The following is an 18,308-nucleotide window of genomic DNA, read 5'->3' as shown; positions in this document are numbered from 1 at the left end:
ACTGGGTCAAAATCCTGGAATTCCCTCCCTAACGGCATCGAGGGTCAACCCACAGCACATGACAGCTCACCACCCCCTTCTCCAGGATATTAAGGTTTGGACAATAAGCCCAGCCAGCAACACCCACATCCTGTGAATTAATTACAAAAAGGTTTGCTGCTATAAAACATAAACTGAGTTTAATGTTGATGCAGAAATCTCCCTTCCACACATGCCAGCTTATACCTGGTGTGTTAGTGTTGAACATACAAGGAAGGATGTGAATGAGTGAGTGAGTGATTAATCTTTCCCCAGGGGCACCTTTCAGAGGTAACAAGTGATCCAGTGGGTGCGCAATACCAACTGTGCACTGGCCATCCTTTACAGATGCTTTCGGTGATGGAGAGAGAGGCTAACATCTGCAGGTCTGTACCTGATGCTCATTCTCAGCCAGTGACCTAAAAGGGAACCGAATGTACAAGAGACATAACACTCCAGTGCACCTTTGTCTCATCACTGACAAATCAGAATATGTTTGATCAAAAATCGACCAACTTGTTTCATATGTTCTTAAACGGAGTCACATTCTGCCACGGCTCCTTCAAAAAGTAGACCAGTCCCAGGGTGTTTATCGCTGAAAGATACCGTTCAGAGAATGATCTGGAAGTAAGGTGCTGCATTAAAAAGGTGCACAGGGAGAGGCCCCCCCTGTGACAAAGCAAAAAGATGCACTGCAGGCAAGTCCGTTGAGAAGAGGGATATTTAGAGATACACTGCTATTGTAAACAAGAGGACCAGACCATCAGGATCATTTTCATCAGAATGAAGGCCCTGCAATTTACTTGAACTCTTTTGGATTCGTTGGGCAGGAAGAGGAGAAAGAGTAAGTTTGTCACGACAGTGATTCTTAGCAAGATTGTTGAGGGGCTGCAGGATTCAACCTCGGATCCAGAGAACCATAGGAAAAGGAGAATTTCCTTTTTAAAGCAGCATGTGATGACACGTTGGAATGTATAGCCAGAGGAGCCCTGAAGCAGCTTCAGTAGTAAACTTCCACAGGGAATTTGCAAAGGAAGTTCAGAAGGGAATATTGCAAGATGACAGAGAAAGTGCAGGCCAGTGGGACTAATTGGATAGCGCTTTTGAAGAGTTACTACAGGGACAGTGGGCTGAATGATCTTGTGTCTGTGTTGTACCATTCTACGCAATTTAAACCAAGATCCTGAGGGCAACTCAAGTCTGCAAGAGCAGAAACCACCCGTAGCAGGTAAATCTGGCAACCTCTCCAGAACTGGCTTACCTCCCAGAACTCTTCGGAGGTATGGATGGCTGTCAGGCTGCTCAGCTCCAGTTTCTCCAGGACGTCTGCATTCATCAGGTCCACCTCCAGGAGCTGGTCCTCTGTCACTCTCAGGAACATCCAGCTGCTTTCCAACTCAGGCTCCTCCTCCACCAACCGGCCAACGATGAAGGGCTGGCAGACATCTAACAGTGCGGACAGAAAGACAGACTCTGTCTTTTACACAATAACCTTTCAACAGGACGTCCCAAAAGCGCTGCACAGCCACTGCTGGATTCTCTCATTCAGCTAAACACCAATGAGTATAGATTTTCTCATCAAACCCTTCAACCCTGGAATCAGCTGAGAAACTGACTCATAAATGTTTGCCATACATTCAAACCCCTCCTTAAACAAGGAGAGCAAAACTGTACAAGAGGCTTCCAGGTCTCACTATGGCTGTGTACAATCGCAGCAACACTTCCCCACTTTTATATTTTATTCCTTTGGCATTAAAACAGCTACATTCCATTAATCTTCCCAATTACCTGCATACTAACTTTTTGTTACTCCTGTACGTGGACACCCCGATCCCTCTGAACCTCAGTATTTTGAAATCTCTATATAAATAATATGCTGCTCTTCTCTTTTTCCCTGTTCAAGTGGACAGACTCATTTTTCCACATTATACTCCACCTGACATATATCTGCCACTCACTGAACCCATCAATATCCCTTTACAGACTCATGAGCTCTTCATAACTTACTTTCTCACCCATCCTCGCTTTATTTAAATGTTACATTTGCTCCCAAAATCCAAGTCACTAAAATAGATTGCAAATAGTTGATTACCATTTCCCAGTATCTTTTACTGTACGGTTACTAATTCACTGTCTCTCATTGGACATCTCTACATCAGGAAGGGCTATGTCCCCAACACTTTGAATTGTACCTCTCACTGTCTCCTCCTCCTCCTCTTCCTGTGTCTCCATTAGTGACACAGAATTATTCAAATAAGCTCCTTCTTCAGAAGCGAGATAGCTGGAGGAGGCACATTCATCCTGGTTGCTGACCGGGGCCAGCAGAGTGGTCTCGTTGCTCCTGGCATGGTCTCCTGAATCCTCGGAGGCAGCGTCCAGGCTGCTTCTGCGATGGAAGATGCTGGAGGAGCTGTCGGCTTCATCCTTGCCAGGGGTGTTGGCCACCTCAGAGTTGCCCGTTTGCACCTCACTGGGACTGTTCAGGTGATGCTGATAGCGCAGCCAATCGTCCCCAATCTGACCACGGAGCTCATCCATCCTCTTGATGTCCTCCTGGTGTTGCAAGACAACATCTGCAGAGTGACCAGGAATGAATGACAAAGCAGTTTTACAAACAGAAAAATTGGCCGTAGGACCGTCAGACATAGGAAAAAGATAAGCTGTTCAACCCTTGATTCTGCTCTCCCATTCAAAGGGCTCATGGTTGATTCGACATTCTTCATGTCCACTTTTATGCCCTTTCCCCACAACCCTTGAAGGTCCCTCTGAAGAATCTATCTCAACCTTAAATATACACAAAGACTTTGCCCCACAGCTCTCTGTGGCAAGGAGCTCCAAAGACATTCAATCCTCAGAAGAAATTCCTGCTCACCTCAGTCTGAAATTGGCATCCCTTTAATCAGAGACAATGTCCTCTGGACCTAGACTCTACCATGAGAGGAAACATCCTCTCAGCAATTATCCTGCCAAGCCCCTTAAGGATCTAATAGGTTTCAATGAGATCACCGCTTATTCTTCTAAACTCCAGTGAGTACAGTCCCAACCTGTTTAACCTTGGGTCATAGACAGTCCCTCCCACCCAACAAATCATTTTGCCCATTTCTGTATTACGTATTCTATAGGCAGACTTTCCCTGTAGAAAAGGAGACACTGGAATAAAAATAGTCATCAGCCCTCCAACCTATTCAATTATTCAGTATGATTATATAAAAGCCAAATCACTGCGGAAGCTGGAAATCTGAAATAACACAAACTACTGGAGAAACTCAGCTGCAGTGTCCCACGTCACTTTCTTTCTGGTTGTACAAGTACTCGAGGATTGTGCCTCTGGGCCGCAATGCTGGGCCAATGCCAATCACCATGCAAAAGACTCTGGGACAGCTGCACGTGCGGTTTAGAGAGAACATCACTCAGCAGGTCTGGCCACATCTGTGGGGAGAGAGTGAGAGAGCGAGAGATCCAAGCCCAGTATGACCCCTCTTCAGAGCTTCTCTTTACCCTGTTCTGAAGAGGAGTCGTGGTGGACTCAAAACGTTAAGTTTCCCTCCAAAGGTACTGCCAGACCTACTGAATTTCTCCAGCACTTTGTTTTTAACGCCATTAAATCATTACTGATGCATACTAGTGTGACTAAGAGGTAAAACACCAGTTCTATTTCATCCAGTCTTTGAGCATTGCAATATTAGATTAGATTAGATTACTTACAGTGTGGAAACAGGCCCTAACAAGTCCATACCAACCCACTGAAGCGCAACCCACCCAGACCCATTCCCCTGCATTTACCCCTTCACCTAACACTACGGGCAATTTAGCATGGCCAATTCACCTAACCTGCACATTTTTTGGACTGTGGAAGGAAACCCACGCAGACACGGGGAGAATGTGCAAACTCCACACAGTCAGTCGCCTGAGGCGGGAATTGAACCCGGGTCTCTGGCGCTGTGAAGCAGCAGTGCTAACCACTGTGCCACCCATAAACTCCTTCCTTCGGTCTGCAAGGGATCTGAACCACCCTGCTCACCCACATTTTTGGCAATTTAAGCATTCATTTGAACAATTCCAATTTTGTACATCTCCACGTCCCTTCTGTCAGCTTGTGGCCCAGATCTCCAAAACACTCACGCGATATGACTGGAGTATTCGGAATATCCTTGTCACTGTCACTTGGCTCCGAGATACTGGCAGTCCGCACCTTGATCTTACTCTGCAATGGGTGTGAGGTTGGTATCCAATAAAGGAAAAAAAACAGTAAAACCTGGTCAGTTTGATTATGTAGGATATGGGCACTCCATCTAAAGCTCAGAAACATACCAGCCATTCAACCCAAGCAGTCTATGTTGATGTTTATGCTCTCAACATATTTTCAATCTTCTTTCCTCATGCTTTTACCTAGAATCATTACAAAACATCTCCCCATCCTTGTTTCACCTTCTCTAACGCGGAGTTGCACACTCCCGCCGCTCTGAGTTTCCCATTGGATTAGTTAATGACCAAAGCCTACATTTATGACATTGGTGGTGTTCAACAGTTCCAGAGGTTGGAAACATTTTCTCTACATCCTGCCCATCTAATGTTTTTATAGAATTAGAAAGGTGTTGGCGGAAGTACACCACAGGCTCATACACAAATTCAACATCTTGCTTTTGGTACGCCAATTTAAGTGCATGGTCAAAGTAGGTTTTATGATGTTATGAAGATGTAGGTGTACTGTACCTTTAAGAAAGTTAAAAGCTAGTAGAACTACCTGACAGTACCAAGTGTTCTGAATAAAAGTATAATGTAACATTTGGTTGAACAACTCAATTAGCTGGTTGCCTGGAGACAAAAACAAATTCGAATTTAGCCAATCAGTTTAAGTTATACCCCAATCCAGTTTGAATTGGGTATATTGACAATCTTAAAAGCCAATGACACAATCCGATGCTTGGGGGGGGGGGGGGGTATAAGACCAGGGAAAATTGAACAGTTGGAAGGAGAACTGCCAAGCCACAACCATGTAAAGACTACCCAAAAGTAGCTCTCTTAAAATGTACCTTTATCGATCAGTAACCTGTGAAGCAGACTCCCCAGAAGAAAAGACAGGAATACAGAGAAGAACCGAAAGCTGCCTGATTTTGAGATAAGAAGTTTTGTTTTGTAAATCCATAATTGGAATTTTTATCAGACTAGTATTATAGAAGGGAAAGTAAAGATAGGTTAGAGGAAGGAGTTGTAAATTGTCGTCAGTTAATTATTCTCTGTTACACTTGAATTTCTACTTTAGGTCTTGGCTCTCAAATTTTCACAGATTACTGCATGGGATAAATCTTTTCTGTGTTGGTTTAAATTAAGCTGGAGAGTTTACCCCGTGTGGTAACAATGATGACAGAATGCCTGGATGGGTGCAACTCCAACAACAAAGCAGCAGCTCGGCATCATCCAGGATAAAGCCATACGCTTCCATCACCTTCAACATCCACTCCCCCCTCTACTGATGCTCAGTACGCACTGCCACTACCTACAAGATGCACTGCAGGAATTCACCAAGGCTCCTTAGAAAGCACCTTCTAAAACCACATCCACTTCCATCGATAAGAACAAGGGTAGCAGATACATGGGAAAACCCGCCAAGTTCTCCTCCAGGACACACACCACCCTGACTTGGAAGTAATCGCTGTTTCTTTAGTGTCACCAAATTAAAATCCAAGAATTTCTGCCCTAATGGCACAGTGGGGATAGCCACACCACATGGACTGCCAGCCAGCAACACTCACATTCTATGAATGAATGCGTAAAAAGTTGAAGCATTTACCTTTTTGCGGGTGATTGGTCTGGCACTGCTGGCTGATGAGTATACACTGTCACTGCGGTTACTGGTCAGCGAAGATTCCAGAACATTCCTGAGCGTGCTATTCCGGGAAGAGTGGCGCATTGACTGTCCAATTAGCCGGCCAGACTTTGGCAGGTACTGCAAAAGGGAAGGTCATGACATTTCAGGATTGTAGTAGAGAGGGTGCAGATGACATCAGAGAATGGTCAGAAGGAGGAGGGACCTCAAATGTTGGGATTTTCTCTCCTTAAGAGAGAATCAAAGGGGTTTGATACAGATATTATTCAAACTTATGAATAAGGAGACTTCAACCCTTTCAAGCCTGCTCAGCCATTCAATAAGAGTTCCCATCTACCTTAAGAATCATTCACCCCATAGTTAACATGAATCTACTGTCCTCTGCTTTAAAAACATACAAAGATTCTTTTTCAGGAAGAGGGGCCCAAAAACTAATTTCTTTTTCTGTCTTAAATGGGTGACCTATTCTAAGGCACTTACCTCAATTGAGACCAGGTGATGTACCTGTTCTGGAAGTGCTTGATAGGGACAGTGTAGAGGGAGCTCTACTCTGTATCTTACCTTGTGCTGTCCCTGTCCTGGGAGTGTTGGATAGGGACAGCATAGGTGAGCTTTACTTTGTATCTAACCCAGTGCTGTCCCTATCCTGGGAGTGTTCGATGGGGCTTTCAGCTGAATTTAAGAGTGTAACCTTTTGTCACGTGGATGCGCAAAGGACCGACAGAAGACATTTCACTCTTGATGGGGTACTCACCGTGAGTTCTGCCATAGTCAATGGTTCTCCATCCAAAATCAGCTGCGTAGGAACAAACAGAAGAGTCAATAATATACTAATGACGCAATCAGAAAGGGACAGTGTGAACTCATAAATTCTCAATGTTACTCACATCCTTCCTGCACCTAGTCTGTCCAGCCATTCTAGAATTTTATACCTTCCAATCAGATCCCTTCTCATTCTTGTGAACTCTAGTGAGTACAGACCAATCTCTGCTCACAGAGCAGTCCTGTCATCCCTGGTATCAGCCTAATGAACTTTAGTTGTACCACCTTTTTAACAAGTACATCCCCTCTGAGGGAGGGAGACCAAAACAGTGCACAAAATACTCCAAGCCTTGTATTACTGCAGGAAGACCTTGCGTTTCAACTCTACTGTCCCATCCACTCCCCATTTCTCTCGATTCTGAGACACCAAAAACTTGCTTTTCCCAGATTTAAACATATCCACAAATGGATCATTCACATTCGCGAAAATGGCAGGACAGCAGAAGGGCAAAATGCATTTGATCAGTTTCTCCAGCACAGAAAACTATCACAGCAATACCACATGAACAAAAAAACAAGAGCAGGTCACTTGGCCCTTCGAGCCTGATCTGCCATTCAGTAAGATTATGGCTGATCTGACTTTAACCTCAATTCTTCAGTATTGCATATCCTCAATAATCTTCTTGGTAAACAAGAATCAAACTACATCGGTCTTAAAAATATTTGAATATTCAGCACCTTTTGAGGAAGGGAATTCCAAAGATTGTCAAATCCTGCAAAAGAAAAAATGTTTCCTCATCTCTATTTTAAATTATGACCCCTTGTTTTTACAGGTGCATTTGCTGACACCAGCACACGGGTGCACTGTCCTGCTTTAAATCATCTCCATGCATACAAACAGACTGGGGAGATAGAAAGAGAGAGAGAAAGGAGGGGATTGGACATGGAAGAAGGCAGAGGAGGGGAAAGCGCCTCCCCGATCCTGGGCCCTCCTGGTCGGCCCCCCACTTCTCTCACATTCTGGGCCCACCTTGTCATCATCCACCTCACCACGCCCCCTAGCTCCAGCTCCAGCAGCTGACTGCCTCTTGCCTCCAGGCATTCCCCCTATCCAAGGCTTCTCCCCACTCAACCCTATTTCGAAACTGTATGCTCTTTTCTGCACATGCGCATTACTGCCTTTGCGCATGATATCGCGTAACTTGTAAATGATGGTGTATTGTGTACATGCGTGTTCCAGAAATAGCACATATGCAGCTGCCTGCAGTTGTAGGTATCAGTGAACACTGTCCATTTTTAAGCTATGATCCTTGGTTCCGGATTCTCCCACAAGAGGAAACATCCTTTTCCATGCCAACCCTGTCATCACATCCTCTCAGGATCTTACATGTTTCAATCAAGTATTCTCTGACTCTAAATTCCATCTATCCAGCCTTCCCTCATCAGGTAATCCAGAGTGATTGAAGGCAAAAGGTGGTGAATGGATTGCACAAAGCCAAACCCAGTCCCCAGAAACATTCCAGCACGCTGCTGCTGCTGCTCCTCCCCAGCAACTCAGGAAATGACCCGAGTAGCAATGAGAGACTCCAAACTCTAACCAGCTCAGTGTTACCCATGGACACTTACCCGCATGAAGGCAGCTTTGGGGGAAAGGTGATAGATAGTACAGGGCCGATGGCGTCTTTGGTAACATACAGGATTCCCTTGAAGGAAGAGCTGTAAGACAAGATACTAGGCATTACACACCTGCTCTGAAGTTTTGTCAGATGGGGTGGACATGGGAAAATGGGATATGGAAGCAGAAGTCCACCCAAGAAATCCAGGTTAGCCCTGAATTTAGCAAACCTCTAATATAAGTCACCAGCCGCCTCAGTTACATGGCTATTGGTCTCAAAACAATTGCCCTCTGCAATAGCGAATCTTACTGTCAGGCATACTTTTTTGTACAGGAGACATGGCTCAGTTCCCTAATTAAAAAGTTCACCCATTCCCCACCGCGACACCAGTGTGGGATTGTGCAATCTCCCCCATCCTTCAGTGTTTCCCATCTTACTCACCCTCACTGTACTGTCAGTCACACCACCCACCTCCTTTAGGCTGTGTAGCTGGGACAGAGGAGCGAGCTGGGCATGCTCCGAGATCATGTTGTAGGCCAGATCCAGGTGTTTCAAGTGTGATAAATGCTCAACTCCTAAAAAAGGAATGAGATATCAGAAGATCAAAAGAAAGAACACTCTTGCCTTTATATAGCACTGCCCAGAAGCTCATGACATGTCAAAGTGCAGTTGTTGTAATCATGACCATACTGCCTGAAGTGGCAGTAACAATTTCAAATAACTTTCCAAAGGAATTAAACACTCAACTATCTAAAAACTCATGACTTGGATGAAAGCACTGAAATTGCAAAGCTTTCTGATGACACAAAGATATGTCAGAAGATAAGTCATGAAGACAACATAAATAGTACCCATAGGTAAGCAAGAAGGCAAACATCCGACAGATGGAATGTAAAGTGGCAGTGTGAATTTGTCAATTTCTGCTTTCTCTCCACAGATGCTGCTAGCAATATCTGTTTCTGATTTCCAGCATCTGCAATCGTCAATTTGACCACTTTAGCAAAAAGACTACAAAAGCAGCACATTTTTTTTTAAATGGAGAGAGATGACAGAAGTCTGAAGCTCAGGTCTGCGTGGGCTGGTACATTCATTTTTCAAATTAATATGCAGGTACAACAAGTGATTAGCAAAACAAATTAATGGATTATTTCAAGGGAATGGATAATAAAAGTAGAGGTGTTTTGCTGCAGTTACAGAGGGCATTACTGAGACCACACCTGGAGTATTATGTACAGATTTTGATATTGACAGACAAGGACATCATTAGACGCAGTTCAAAAGAAGGTTTAAATTATCTGACCCTTGGGATCTGTTTTATGAGGGAAACTTGGACAGGCTGAGCCTATATGAGGGGGAGGTCGAGGGCTCAATTAAGGCATTCAAGCAGCCATTAGATACGGGAAAAGGCAGGAGATTGGCATTATGTGATAAAACTGACTCAGATTCCATGGGCCAAATGGCCTCCAGCTGGGTCAAAGCAAATCTATGATTCTGGAGGCAGGACTTTCACAACAGGAATAGTCCAGCAGCAGTGAACCTTCACACAAACCATGCCCCTTTCTGTGCAAATGGCTGCTGATTCCATATGGGCGATGGGATAGTGTGAGGAAGAGCTAACGTTTCGAGCGCTTCTTCAGAACCTAATGCTTCCAAGTAAACTATTCAGTCACGGGTGGGAACTCCTTGATGCCTCAGACGTGACCTCAGGATCAGAGAGTTTTTGGAGGGTTCGAAGCAGCAGGAAACTGCCCAGAGGATTCCACTTCCCGGCAATTCCTGTTGGGTTAAAATTCCAGAACTCTCTCCCTAACAGCATTGACAGTCAACCTACACTAAATACAGTGCCAAGGTTCTGGGAGACAGCTCAGCGACAACTTCTCAAGGACAGTGAAGGGTGGGCAATACGTGCTGGCCCAGCCAGTGATGTCCACATCTCAAGAATGAATAGGAACGCATTGTCAGCTGCACTGGGACTTCTGAGAGGTCGCAACATGCATCCCTCAGTATATCCACACTTTACCTAGTGCAGAGATGAGGGAAATCAGTCACAAGGGGGAACCTAACAGGATAGATACTGAGAGGAAGAGCTATCCCTCATCGGGGTTGAGAACAAGAGACACCATCAGAAATCGGGGTTTCCTTTTTCTTTAAGAGGGAAAAAAGGGTCTCTGAACATTTGAGTCTGTGGAGGTGTTCCTGGAGAGTGAGGGGATGTCACTGAATATTTTAAAGCAGTGGTAGGTAGATTCTTGGTGAACAAGGACGTCAAAGACTATAAGGGCTGGATGGGTTGGGTTGAGGCTACCATCAGCTATTATCTTACGAGCAGACAGAAGGGGCCGAATGGGCCATTCCTTCCCCAAAATTGTGTATTTGTAAATGATGTATTTGCAGACTCTCAACCACTGAAACTGAAAACCCCCAACACAGAGAGGTCAGCTTACCATTAATATTCTCCAAATTGTTGTTGCGCAGGAGCAGAGTGGTCAGCTGAACTCGGGAGCAGGAGCTGAAGACGGGCACTCTTTCCAGAAGATTGTAGCTCAAGTTAACATATTCCAGTTCTGACAGGGGCTGAGGATTGAGAAGGGGACAGTTAGAGTGTGCAGGAATCAATAAAAAGGAAGAGACTAACTGTGAGCACATGCAGCTGCAGGGCTATTTGTCCAAGTGTGGCAGTGTCCTATCTCCACAGCAACCATTAGCATTCAGGTCCCCATTATCAGTACTCCCCTTCCCCTCTTCAATAGTACTCCTGCAACGCTCACCTCAGCACCCTACATACTATCCAAAACGGATTGAATACAGCTTGAACCATATCTCCATTACTCATTAGCTTAGCTATCATCACACAAACCACATTTCATTTCACATTAAACCTGAAACACATCCCTCCCCCAGCAACCCCTCTCCTCCAGAGATGCTCATGTGCTATACAGCCCCCACAGTAGATGGAGTGCCTCACCTTGAGGTGCTCTGCACAGTCCCGTATTCGGTTATGACTCAGGTCCAGAATACGTAGCACACTGAGCAGGGCCTGTTGGAATGGGTTGGCAAAAAAAAAAAAAATTAGGATTCAGCAGGGGAACTGGTCCAGGAGAGAGATTACTGCATTTTCAGCAACACTGTCATGGACTTACAGCAACAGAATGGTGATGTTACAGGACAAATAGTCACGCTTCATCTAGAGACAAGTTTGACTTCCACCGGCAATGGGGATTTACTTCACAACAATAGCTAAAGGTGGGTAATAAATACTAACCAAATCAACGTTTGTTTAACGAATGAAAATTACCCTAGGTTGTGAAGAGAGGCTGGAACAGGAGCAAGTCTCAACTATATTCCTAATTCCCACAGCCCAAAAAAAATTTTCAATGGAGCTAGTGTGAAGGAAGCTTTACTTTGTATCTAACCTCATGCTGTACCTGTACTGGGAGTGCTTGATGGGTGTCAGTATAGTGGGAGCTTTATTTTGAATCCAATTCTGTGCTATCCTTGTCCTGGGAGTGGCTGATGGGAGCTTTACTTTGTATCTAACCTTGTGACGTACCTGGCCCTTGAAGTGTTTGATGTAAAGTGTTAAGTGTAAAGGGAGCTTTATTCTATCTAATCCTGTATTGTACTCAAAGCTGAAACAGGCTGGGTTTGATATCTAAATGTGCAGAACATAAAATTGACTGTGGGAGCCCCACAGCATAGGGGCTGAAACTGGACATGGGTAGATAAGCAACATGGGGCTACCTTATACCAACAGTGCATTTAGAGTCTCAGTAGAATGCCCCGGCAAATGGCCTTACCAGTGAGCTGTCCAGGGAGGTGATAAAGTTGTTGCTGAAATTGAGCGTGTGCAAATCAAGCCAGGGGAGTGCAGAGCTCAGGTCCCCACCGCAGACCGAGATAATTTCCTGCATTGGGGAAAGGGTGGGGTGGGGAAGATAACAGGAAAGAGACACACACACACACGGGGAGTGAGAGGGTAGAACAGACAGACACAGGTGGGAGAGAGACACACGGGGAGGGTTTGGGGGGAAGAGAGAGAGACACACGCGGGTGGGAGAGGGAGCAACGGCAAAGAAATGGAGAGAGCAATAACACAGTTAGAGAAGAGCTAATTTAGAGGCTGTTCCTCCTTCCTCCAGGTCATCACTGAGCTTAGGGTTGAAAGGGCCTGTTCTGCACTGTATTGCTCTATATGAAGGAAATGTCCTGCTACCAGAATCACCACCACTCACTGTGCACCAGACAAGCATGATGGTAATCAGACCAGAGTCCAACCTGTTTTTTTCTTAAGAAGCCTGGACTTCAGTAAGGCCTCTAACGAGGGCCCACGTGGAGAGCTGGTCCAAAAAGGTAAGAGTCACTAGGATCCAATGCAAGTTGGCAAACTGGATCGAAAAGTGACTAACAAATGGGAGGCAATGGGTGATGGTGGAGGGCTGTTTATAATAATTCGAAGCCTGTGACAAGCAGTGTACCACAGGGGTCAGTGCTGGGACACTTTGCTGTTATGTATGTTAATGCTTTCTAAATAGGGAGAAAATTCAGAAATCTGAAGTACAAAAGGATTTGGGAGTCCTAGTCCAGAATTCTCTGAAGGTTAACTTGCAGGTTGAGTCGGTAGTTAGGAAGACAAATATAATGTTGACATTTATTCCGAGAGGACTTGAATATAAATATAAGGATGTACTTGATGCTTTAGAAAGCTTTGGTCAGACCACATTTGGAATATTGTGCACGGTTTTTGGCCTCATATCTCAAGGAGGAAGTACTTGCCCTGAAGCAGGTCCAGAGGAGATCCCCAAGAATGGTCCCAAGAATGAACAGCTTAACATATGAGGAATGCTTGAGGACTATATGCAATGGAATTTAGAAGGATGGGGGGGAGATCTGACTGAACTTACAGAATATTGAACAGCCTGGACATAGTGGATGCTGGGAAGATGTTTCCATTGGCAGGAGAGACAAGGGCCTGAGGGCATAGCCTTAGAGTGGTGAATCTATGGACCTCATTGCCACAGAAGGTTGTGGTGGCCAGGCCATTGAGATTTAAAACTGAGATAGATAGGTTCTTGATTAAGGGGATCAAGGGTTATGGGGAGAAAGCGGGTTGAGAAATGTATCAGCCATGATTGAATGGCAGAGTAAACCCGATGGGCTGAATGGCCTAATTCTGCTTTTATGAGTGCTGGAGGCTGGGGGGTAACCTTAGAGGTTTATAAAATCATAAAGGGCAAAGACAGGGTAAATAGACAAGGTCTTTTCCCTGGGGTGGAGCAGCCCAGAACTAGTGGGCATAGGTTAGGGAGAGAGGGGAAAGATTTAAAAAGGGACTTCAGAGGCAACTTCCTCATGCAGAGGGTGGTGCGTGTGGGGAATGAGCTGCCAGAGGAAATGGTGGAGGCTGTTACAAATATAGCATTTAAAACGCATCTGGATAGGTAATTGAATAAGGAGGCTTGAGGGGGATAGAAGCAAATGGGACTAAGTTAATTTAGGATATCTGGTCAGCATGGACAAGTTGGACCAAAGGGCCTGTTCCATGCTGTACATCTCTATGTCTCTATGGTAAATTGGGCAGAACAGCAGCAGATGGAATTTAATCCAGATAAATGTCAGGTAGTCCACTCTAATAAGGGAATGTTTACACAATGAATGGTGGGTTCTTAGGGAGTAATGAGGAGCAAAGGGACCTTGGTGTACGAGTCCATAGATCCCTGAAGGTGTCAGCACAGGTAGACAAGGTAGTGAAGACAGCATACAGGATGCTTGCCTTCATTAGCTAGGGGGTAGAATACAGGACCAGAGCGATCTTGTAACAACTTTATATAACATTACTGAGGCCACAGACGGAATACTGTATGTAGTTCTGCTCACCACACTATTAGAAGGACATGACTGCATTGGAGAGGATGCAGAGGAGATTAACCAGGATGTTGCCTGGGATGGAAAGTCTCAGTTATGAGGAGAGACTGGACGGGCTGGGTTTGTTTTCCTTACAGCAGAGGCAGCTGAGGGGTAGGGAGTAGGAGTATCTTTGTTATTCATTCGAGGGATGTGGGTGTCGCTAGGTAGGTCAGCATTTACCACCCAGAGAGCAGTTAAGCGTCAACCACATTGCTATAAATCTGGAGTCTTATGGAGGCCACACCAGGTAAGGATGGCAATTTCTTTCCCTCAAGGACATTAGGGAACTGGATGGGTTTTTCCAACAAGTGACAATGGATTTATAGTTATCATTGGACTATTAATTCCAGTGATTTTCTTTTTAAATGAATTCAAATTTTGCCATCTGCAGTGGCAGGATTTGAACCTGGGGCCTCCAGAGCATTACCACGACCTCTGGATTAATGATAATGCCACTACGCAATTGAGATACACAAAATTATGGGAGGCATAAACAATAGATCATGTGAATCTTTACCCCCATGACAGCTGCTAGTATTTAAATTCGAATAAAATGATTGAAAACTGTAACAAAATACAATGACGTGGTTACAAGATGATCAAAGCTAAGATCTAAATAATGAGTATGCCACTTCTCAAAAAGACAGGCAAGACCACAGGACATCAGTTTAAGGTGATACGTAAGTGGCTTAGAGAAGATAGGAGAATTTTGTTTTTTTTAAAACCTCAAAATGTGATATAAATATGGAACATGCTGCCTGAGGGGGTGGTGGAGTCAGGAACTCTCAAATATTTAAGCAGCATCTGGACGGGCACTTAAAATGCCACAGCAGAAGCAACCATGGTCCAAGTGCAGGTAAATGGGACTAGTGTAGTTTTGCGTTTGTTGGTCAGCACAGACATGGATGGTCGCAGGGCCTGTTTCTAGGCTGCATGACTCTGTAACCTCCATCACGAAGCCATGCTGTTTGATCAGATTATGTATTTCTAAATGCCATCTCACATCCTTTCTAACATTTTCCAAATAACAGAAGCTAACTGGCCTATAGTTACCTGAAATTTTCTCTCCCTTTTCAAATAAAGGTGTTACACTGGCAGGATTCCAATCCTCTGGACTTTTTAAAGGGGTTTTCCTAGATTATATTTTCAGAAACTGTCCCGAATACACTGTGAATCCTTCCTTATCAAGGTCTATCAGGGGCTGAGAGACTACATCCACCAATATCATCTTCCCATTGTTATTTTTTAACCTCCACACAGATAGATTCTACATCTTGCTTTTGCCTCTATTCCAACTAACAATACTATCTGCACCACCCTTTCCTTCTTTGTCTGTATTTTTGAGAAATCACATACTCCTGAATATTAAGATCCCAGCTTTGATCTACTTATAACCATATCACTGTAATGGTTGGAGTTTTCAATCAATTATTCAAATTTAAAGATGACACATATCATGGTGGGGTTTAACTGCAAGCCCCTGAACATTAGCTTGGCCCTCTGGATTATTAATCTAGAGATGTTAGCATTGGATCACCATCTGCCCTTAAAAATATTTCACAGGAAGTTCAATGATTCCTTGCCAATAATTTCAGTGTGAAAACACCACATAGCAACAGATATGCGCCGGGGAGGAGGTGCATGAGGGATGTTCATGTGTTATGGGGTAGAGGGGTAGGGGTGTGGGATGCTAGTCATGTGCAAATTGTTTGCCCAGTCCCTTGCATCCTATGAGTGTTTCCACTGCCAAAACAAAGTCACTAGCCAGCTGTAATGGACTTTTCAGCATGCAGAAGACAGGAAAGGCGCACCCTTTGCTTCTGTAAAATATCAGAAGGGGTCCATGTCTGATGGGCCCACCCTCACTCTGTTAGCATTTGATAGAGGACTTGGACTCACCTCAATTGTGTTGATGCAGCTTGAACATACAAGGATCTCAAGTCGCGTGTAGACAAATCGCAGCCCTTCCAGACAGTGAGGGGGTACCCGCTTCAACTGGAGAACAATAGCAGACTGAGGTGAAGGCTTTATCATGCGATTCAGAAAAAGACAATTTCTACTACATCAGGGCATCACTGATCAATATCATACAGGCTGTCATTGCAGTACACCTTACAATACCACCTCCAAACAATGTGCTTGGAATACAGTGACCCACTCTGTAAGAATGTGGAACTTTTCTACCTGTATTTAAACTTGCCCTAAGTCCTGATTCGCCCGTACTTCTGTGCTCACCAACCTACACTGGGTTCCTGGCTGAGCAACATTGCGACTTTAAATACATCACCCTCCTTTTCAAAGCTCTCCCTATCACTGTAACCTCTAACCACATAACTCAGATTTACCTAAGCTCCTTTAATTCTGACTTCCTGCACATCCTGGATTTTAATCGCTTCACCAATGACAGCTGCAACTTTCAGCTCCCTGAGTTCCAAGTTCTGGTCTCCCTGTTATAGGAAAGATATTATGATGTAAGTTAGCTTGCTGAGCTGGAAGGTTTGTTTTCAGATGTTTCGTCACCATGACTAGGTGACATCATCAGTGAGAGTCTCCAGTGAAGCGCAAGTGGTATGTCCCACCTCCCTATTTAGAAGTCTTGGTTTCTTAAAGTGGGTGATGTCATTTCCGGTTCCATTTTTCAAGGGAAGGTAAATGGGGTCTAAGTCTGTGTTTATTGATGGAGTTCTGGTTTGAATGCCATGCCTCTGGGAATTCTTGTGCGTGTCTTTGTTTCGCCTGTCCTAGGATGTCCCAGTCAAAGTGGCGTCCTTCTTTGTCTGAGTGTACGAAACTAGTGATAGTGGATTGTATCTTTTGGAAATATATTAAGTTCAAAGTTTGTGCGAAGATTTGTAGCTCGGGTGCTCGTTGTGGTTCTGTTCGCCGAGCTGGAAGTTTTTGTTGCAAACGTTTCGTCCCCTGGCTAGGTGACATCATCAGTGCTTGGGAGCCTCCTGCGAAGCGCTTCTTTGATGTTTCCTCCGGTGTTTATAGTGGTCTGTCCCTGCCGCTTCCGGTTGTCAGTTTTAGCTGTCCGCTGTAGTGGTTGGTATATTGGGTCCAGGTCGAATTGTTTGTTGATGGAGTTTGTGGATGAATGCCATGCCTCTAGGAATTCCCTGGCTGTTCTCTGTCTGGCTTGCCCTATGATAGTAGTGTTGTCCCAGTCGAATTCATGTTGCTTGTTGTCTGCGTGTGTGGCTACTAAGGATAGCTGGTCGTGTCGTTTCGTGGCTAGTTGATATATTAAGTTTCGAGAGTTTCGAGAGGGATAAGAAGAGATTTACTAGAATGTTGCCAGAAATGAAAGGTTTGAGTTATACATAGAGACTGAATAGGCTGGGACTTTCCTCACTGGAGCGTAGGGGGTTGACGGGTGACCTTATAGAGGTTTATAATACATGAGGAGTATAGATAAGGTGAACGGCAGGTGTCTTTTCCTTTGCGTGGGAAATTTCAAGACTAGGGATATATCTGAAAGGAGAAAGATTTTAAAAAGACATGAGGGACAATTTACCTTTTTTTTTTAAAAAGAGTGGTCAGCGTGTGGGATGAACCTGCAAAGGAAGTGGTGTATGGGAGCATAGTTACAACATTTAAAAGACATTTGGATAAGTAAATGAATAAGACATGGGCCAAACACACTAGGTAGCCTGCCTCCGTAACCATCTCATCCCACATGGACTCCGGACCACCTTTAAACCAGCAGAGTTCGGACCCGAACAGGACAAACAGTACAGACTACAGATTCAAAAGCACCAGCAATGGTTCTCCTTCAAGATCCTCCCCTCCACACTCGCAGCAATGCGCCAGCACCTAACCTCTCTACAGTCAGCCCTACCTCAGCTGAGAGCCACACTCTCTCAGAATTGCAAAGGATCCACTCTGTACTACATCCTCAGGAGAATTCATACTCTCAACAAACAGTATTTCAATTCCATCTCAAACATCAAAAACTGTAAGTACAACAAACTTTTATCTACCCACCTCCATAACCAGCGCTCCTCAAACATTCCAGAAGATTCCCCAGGCTTGGACGCCATTAGCCATTCGGCTGGTGCAGCCACCATCCCCACGGTGATTGATGATGTCACTTCCGCCCCCATCATGGCCACTCCCACAACCACTTCCACCCCTCACAATTCCTCATGCATCACACGTGACATCACTTCCGCCCCTCA

General features: G+C 44.7%; 1 protein-coding gene across 3 annotated transcripts in view; it reads right to left on the bottom strand.

Annotated features, from left to right (window-relative positions):
- LOC122551826 (serine/threonine kinase 11 interacting protein) overlaps window positions 1-18,308 on the bottom strand; it is a 120,410-nt gene that overhangs the window by 72,202 nt on the left and 29,900 nt on the right. For all 3 annotated transcript variants that reach the window (XM_043694317.1, XM_043694318.1, XM_043694319.1), the window contains exons 5-15: window positions 16,027-16,122; window positions 12,021-12,128; window positions 11,189-11,260; window positions 10,668-10,797; window positions 8,695-8,798; window positions 8,234-8,323; window positions 6,600-6,641; window positions 5,810-5,965; window positions 4,141-4,222; window positions 2,211-2,591; window positions 1,280-1,464 (exon numbers count right to left, since the gene is read on the bottom strand). In XM_043694317.1, the coding sequence (XP_043550252.1) occupies window positions 1,280-1,464; window positions 2,211-2,591; window positions 4,141-4,222; window positions 5,810-5,965; window positions 6,600-6,641; window positions 8,234-8,323; window positions 8,695-8,798; window positions 10,668-10,797; window positions 11,189-11,260; window positions 12,021-12,128; window positions 16,027-16,122 (1,446 nt within the window). The remainder of the gene's footprint in view (window positions 1-1,279; window positions 1,465-2,210; window positions 2,592-4,140; window positions 4,223-5,809; window positions 5,966-6,599; window positions 6,642-8,233; window positions 8,324-8,694; window positions 8,799-10,667; window positions 10,798-11,188; window positions 11,261-12,020; window positions 12,129-16,026; window positions 16,123-18,308) is intronic.

The sequence above is a fragment of the Chiloscyllium plagiosum genome, chromosome 7 (assembly GCF_004010195.1).
Source record: "Chiloscyllium plagiosum isolate BGI_BamShark_2017 chromosome 7, ASM401019v2, whole genome shotgun sequence".
Lineage (NCBI taxonomy): Eukaryota > Metazoa > Chordata > Chondrichthyes > Orectolobiformes > Hemiscylliidae > Chiloscyllium > Chiloscyllium plagiosum.
Note: the sequence above shows the minus strand (reverse complement) of the source record. Positions and strands in the feature narration are given on the sequence as shown.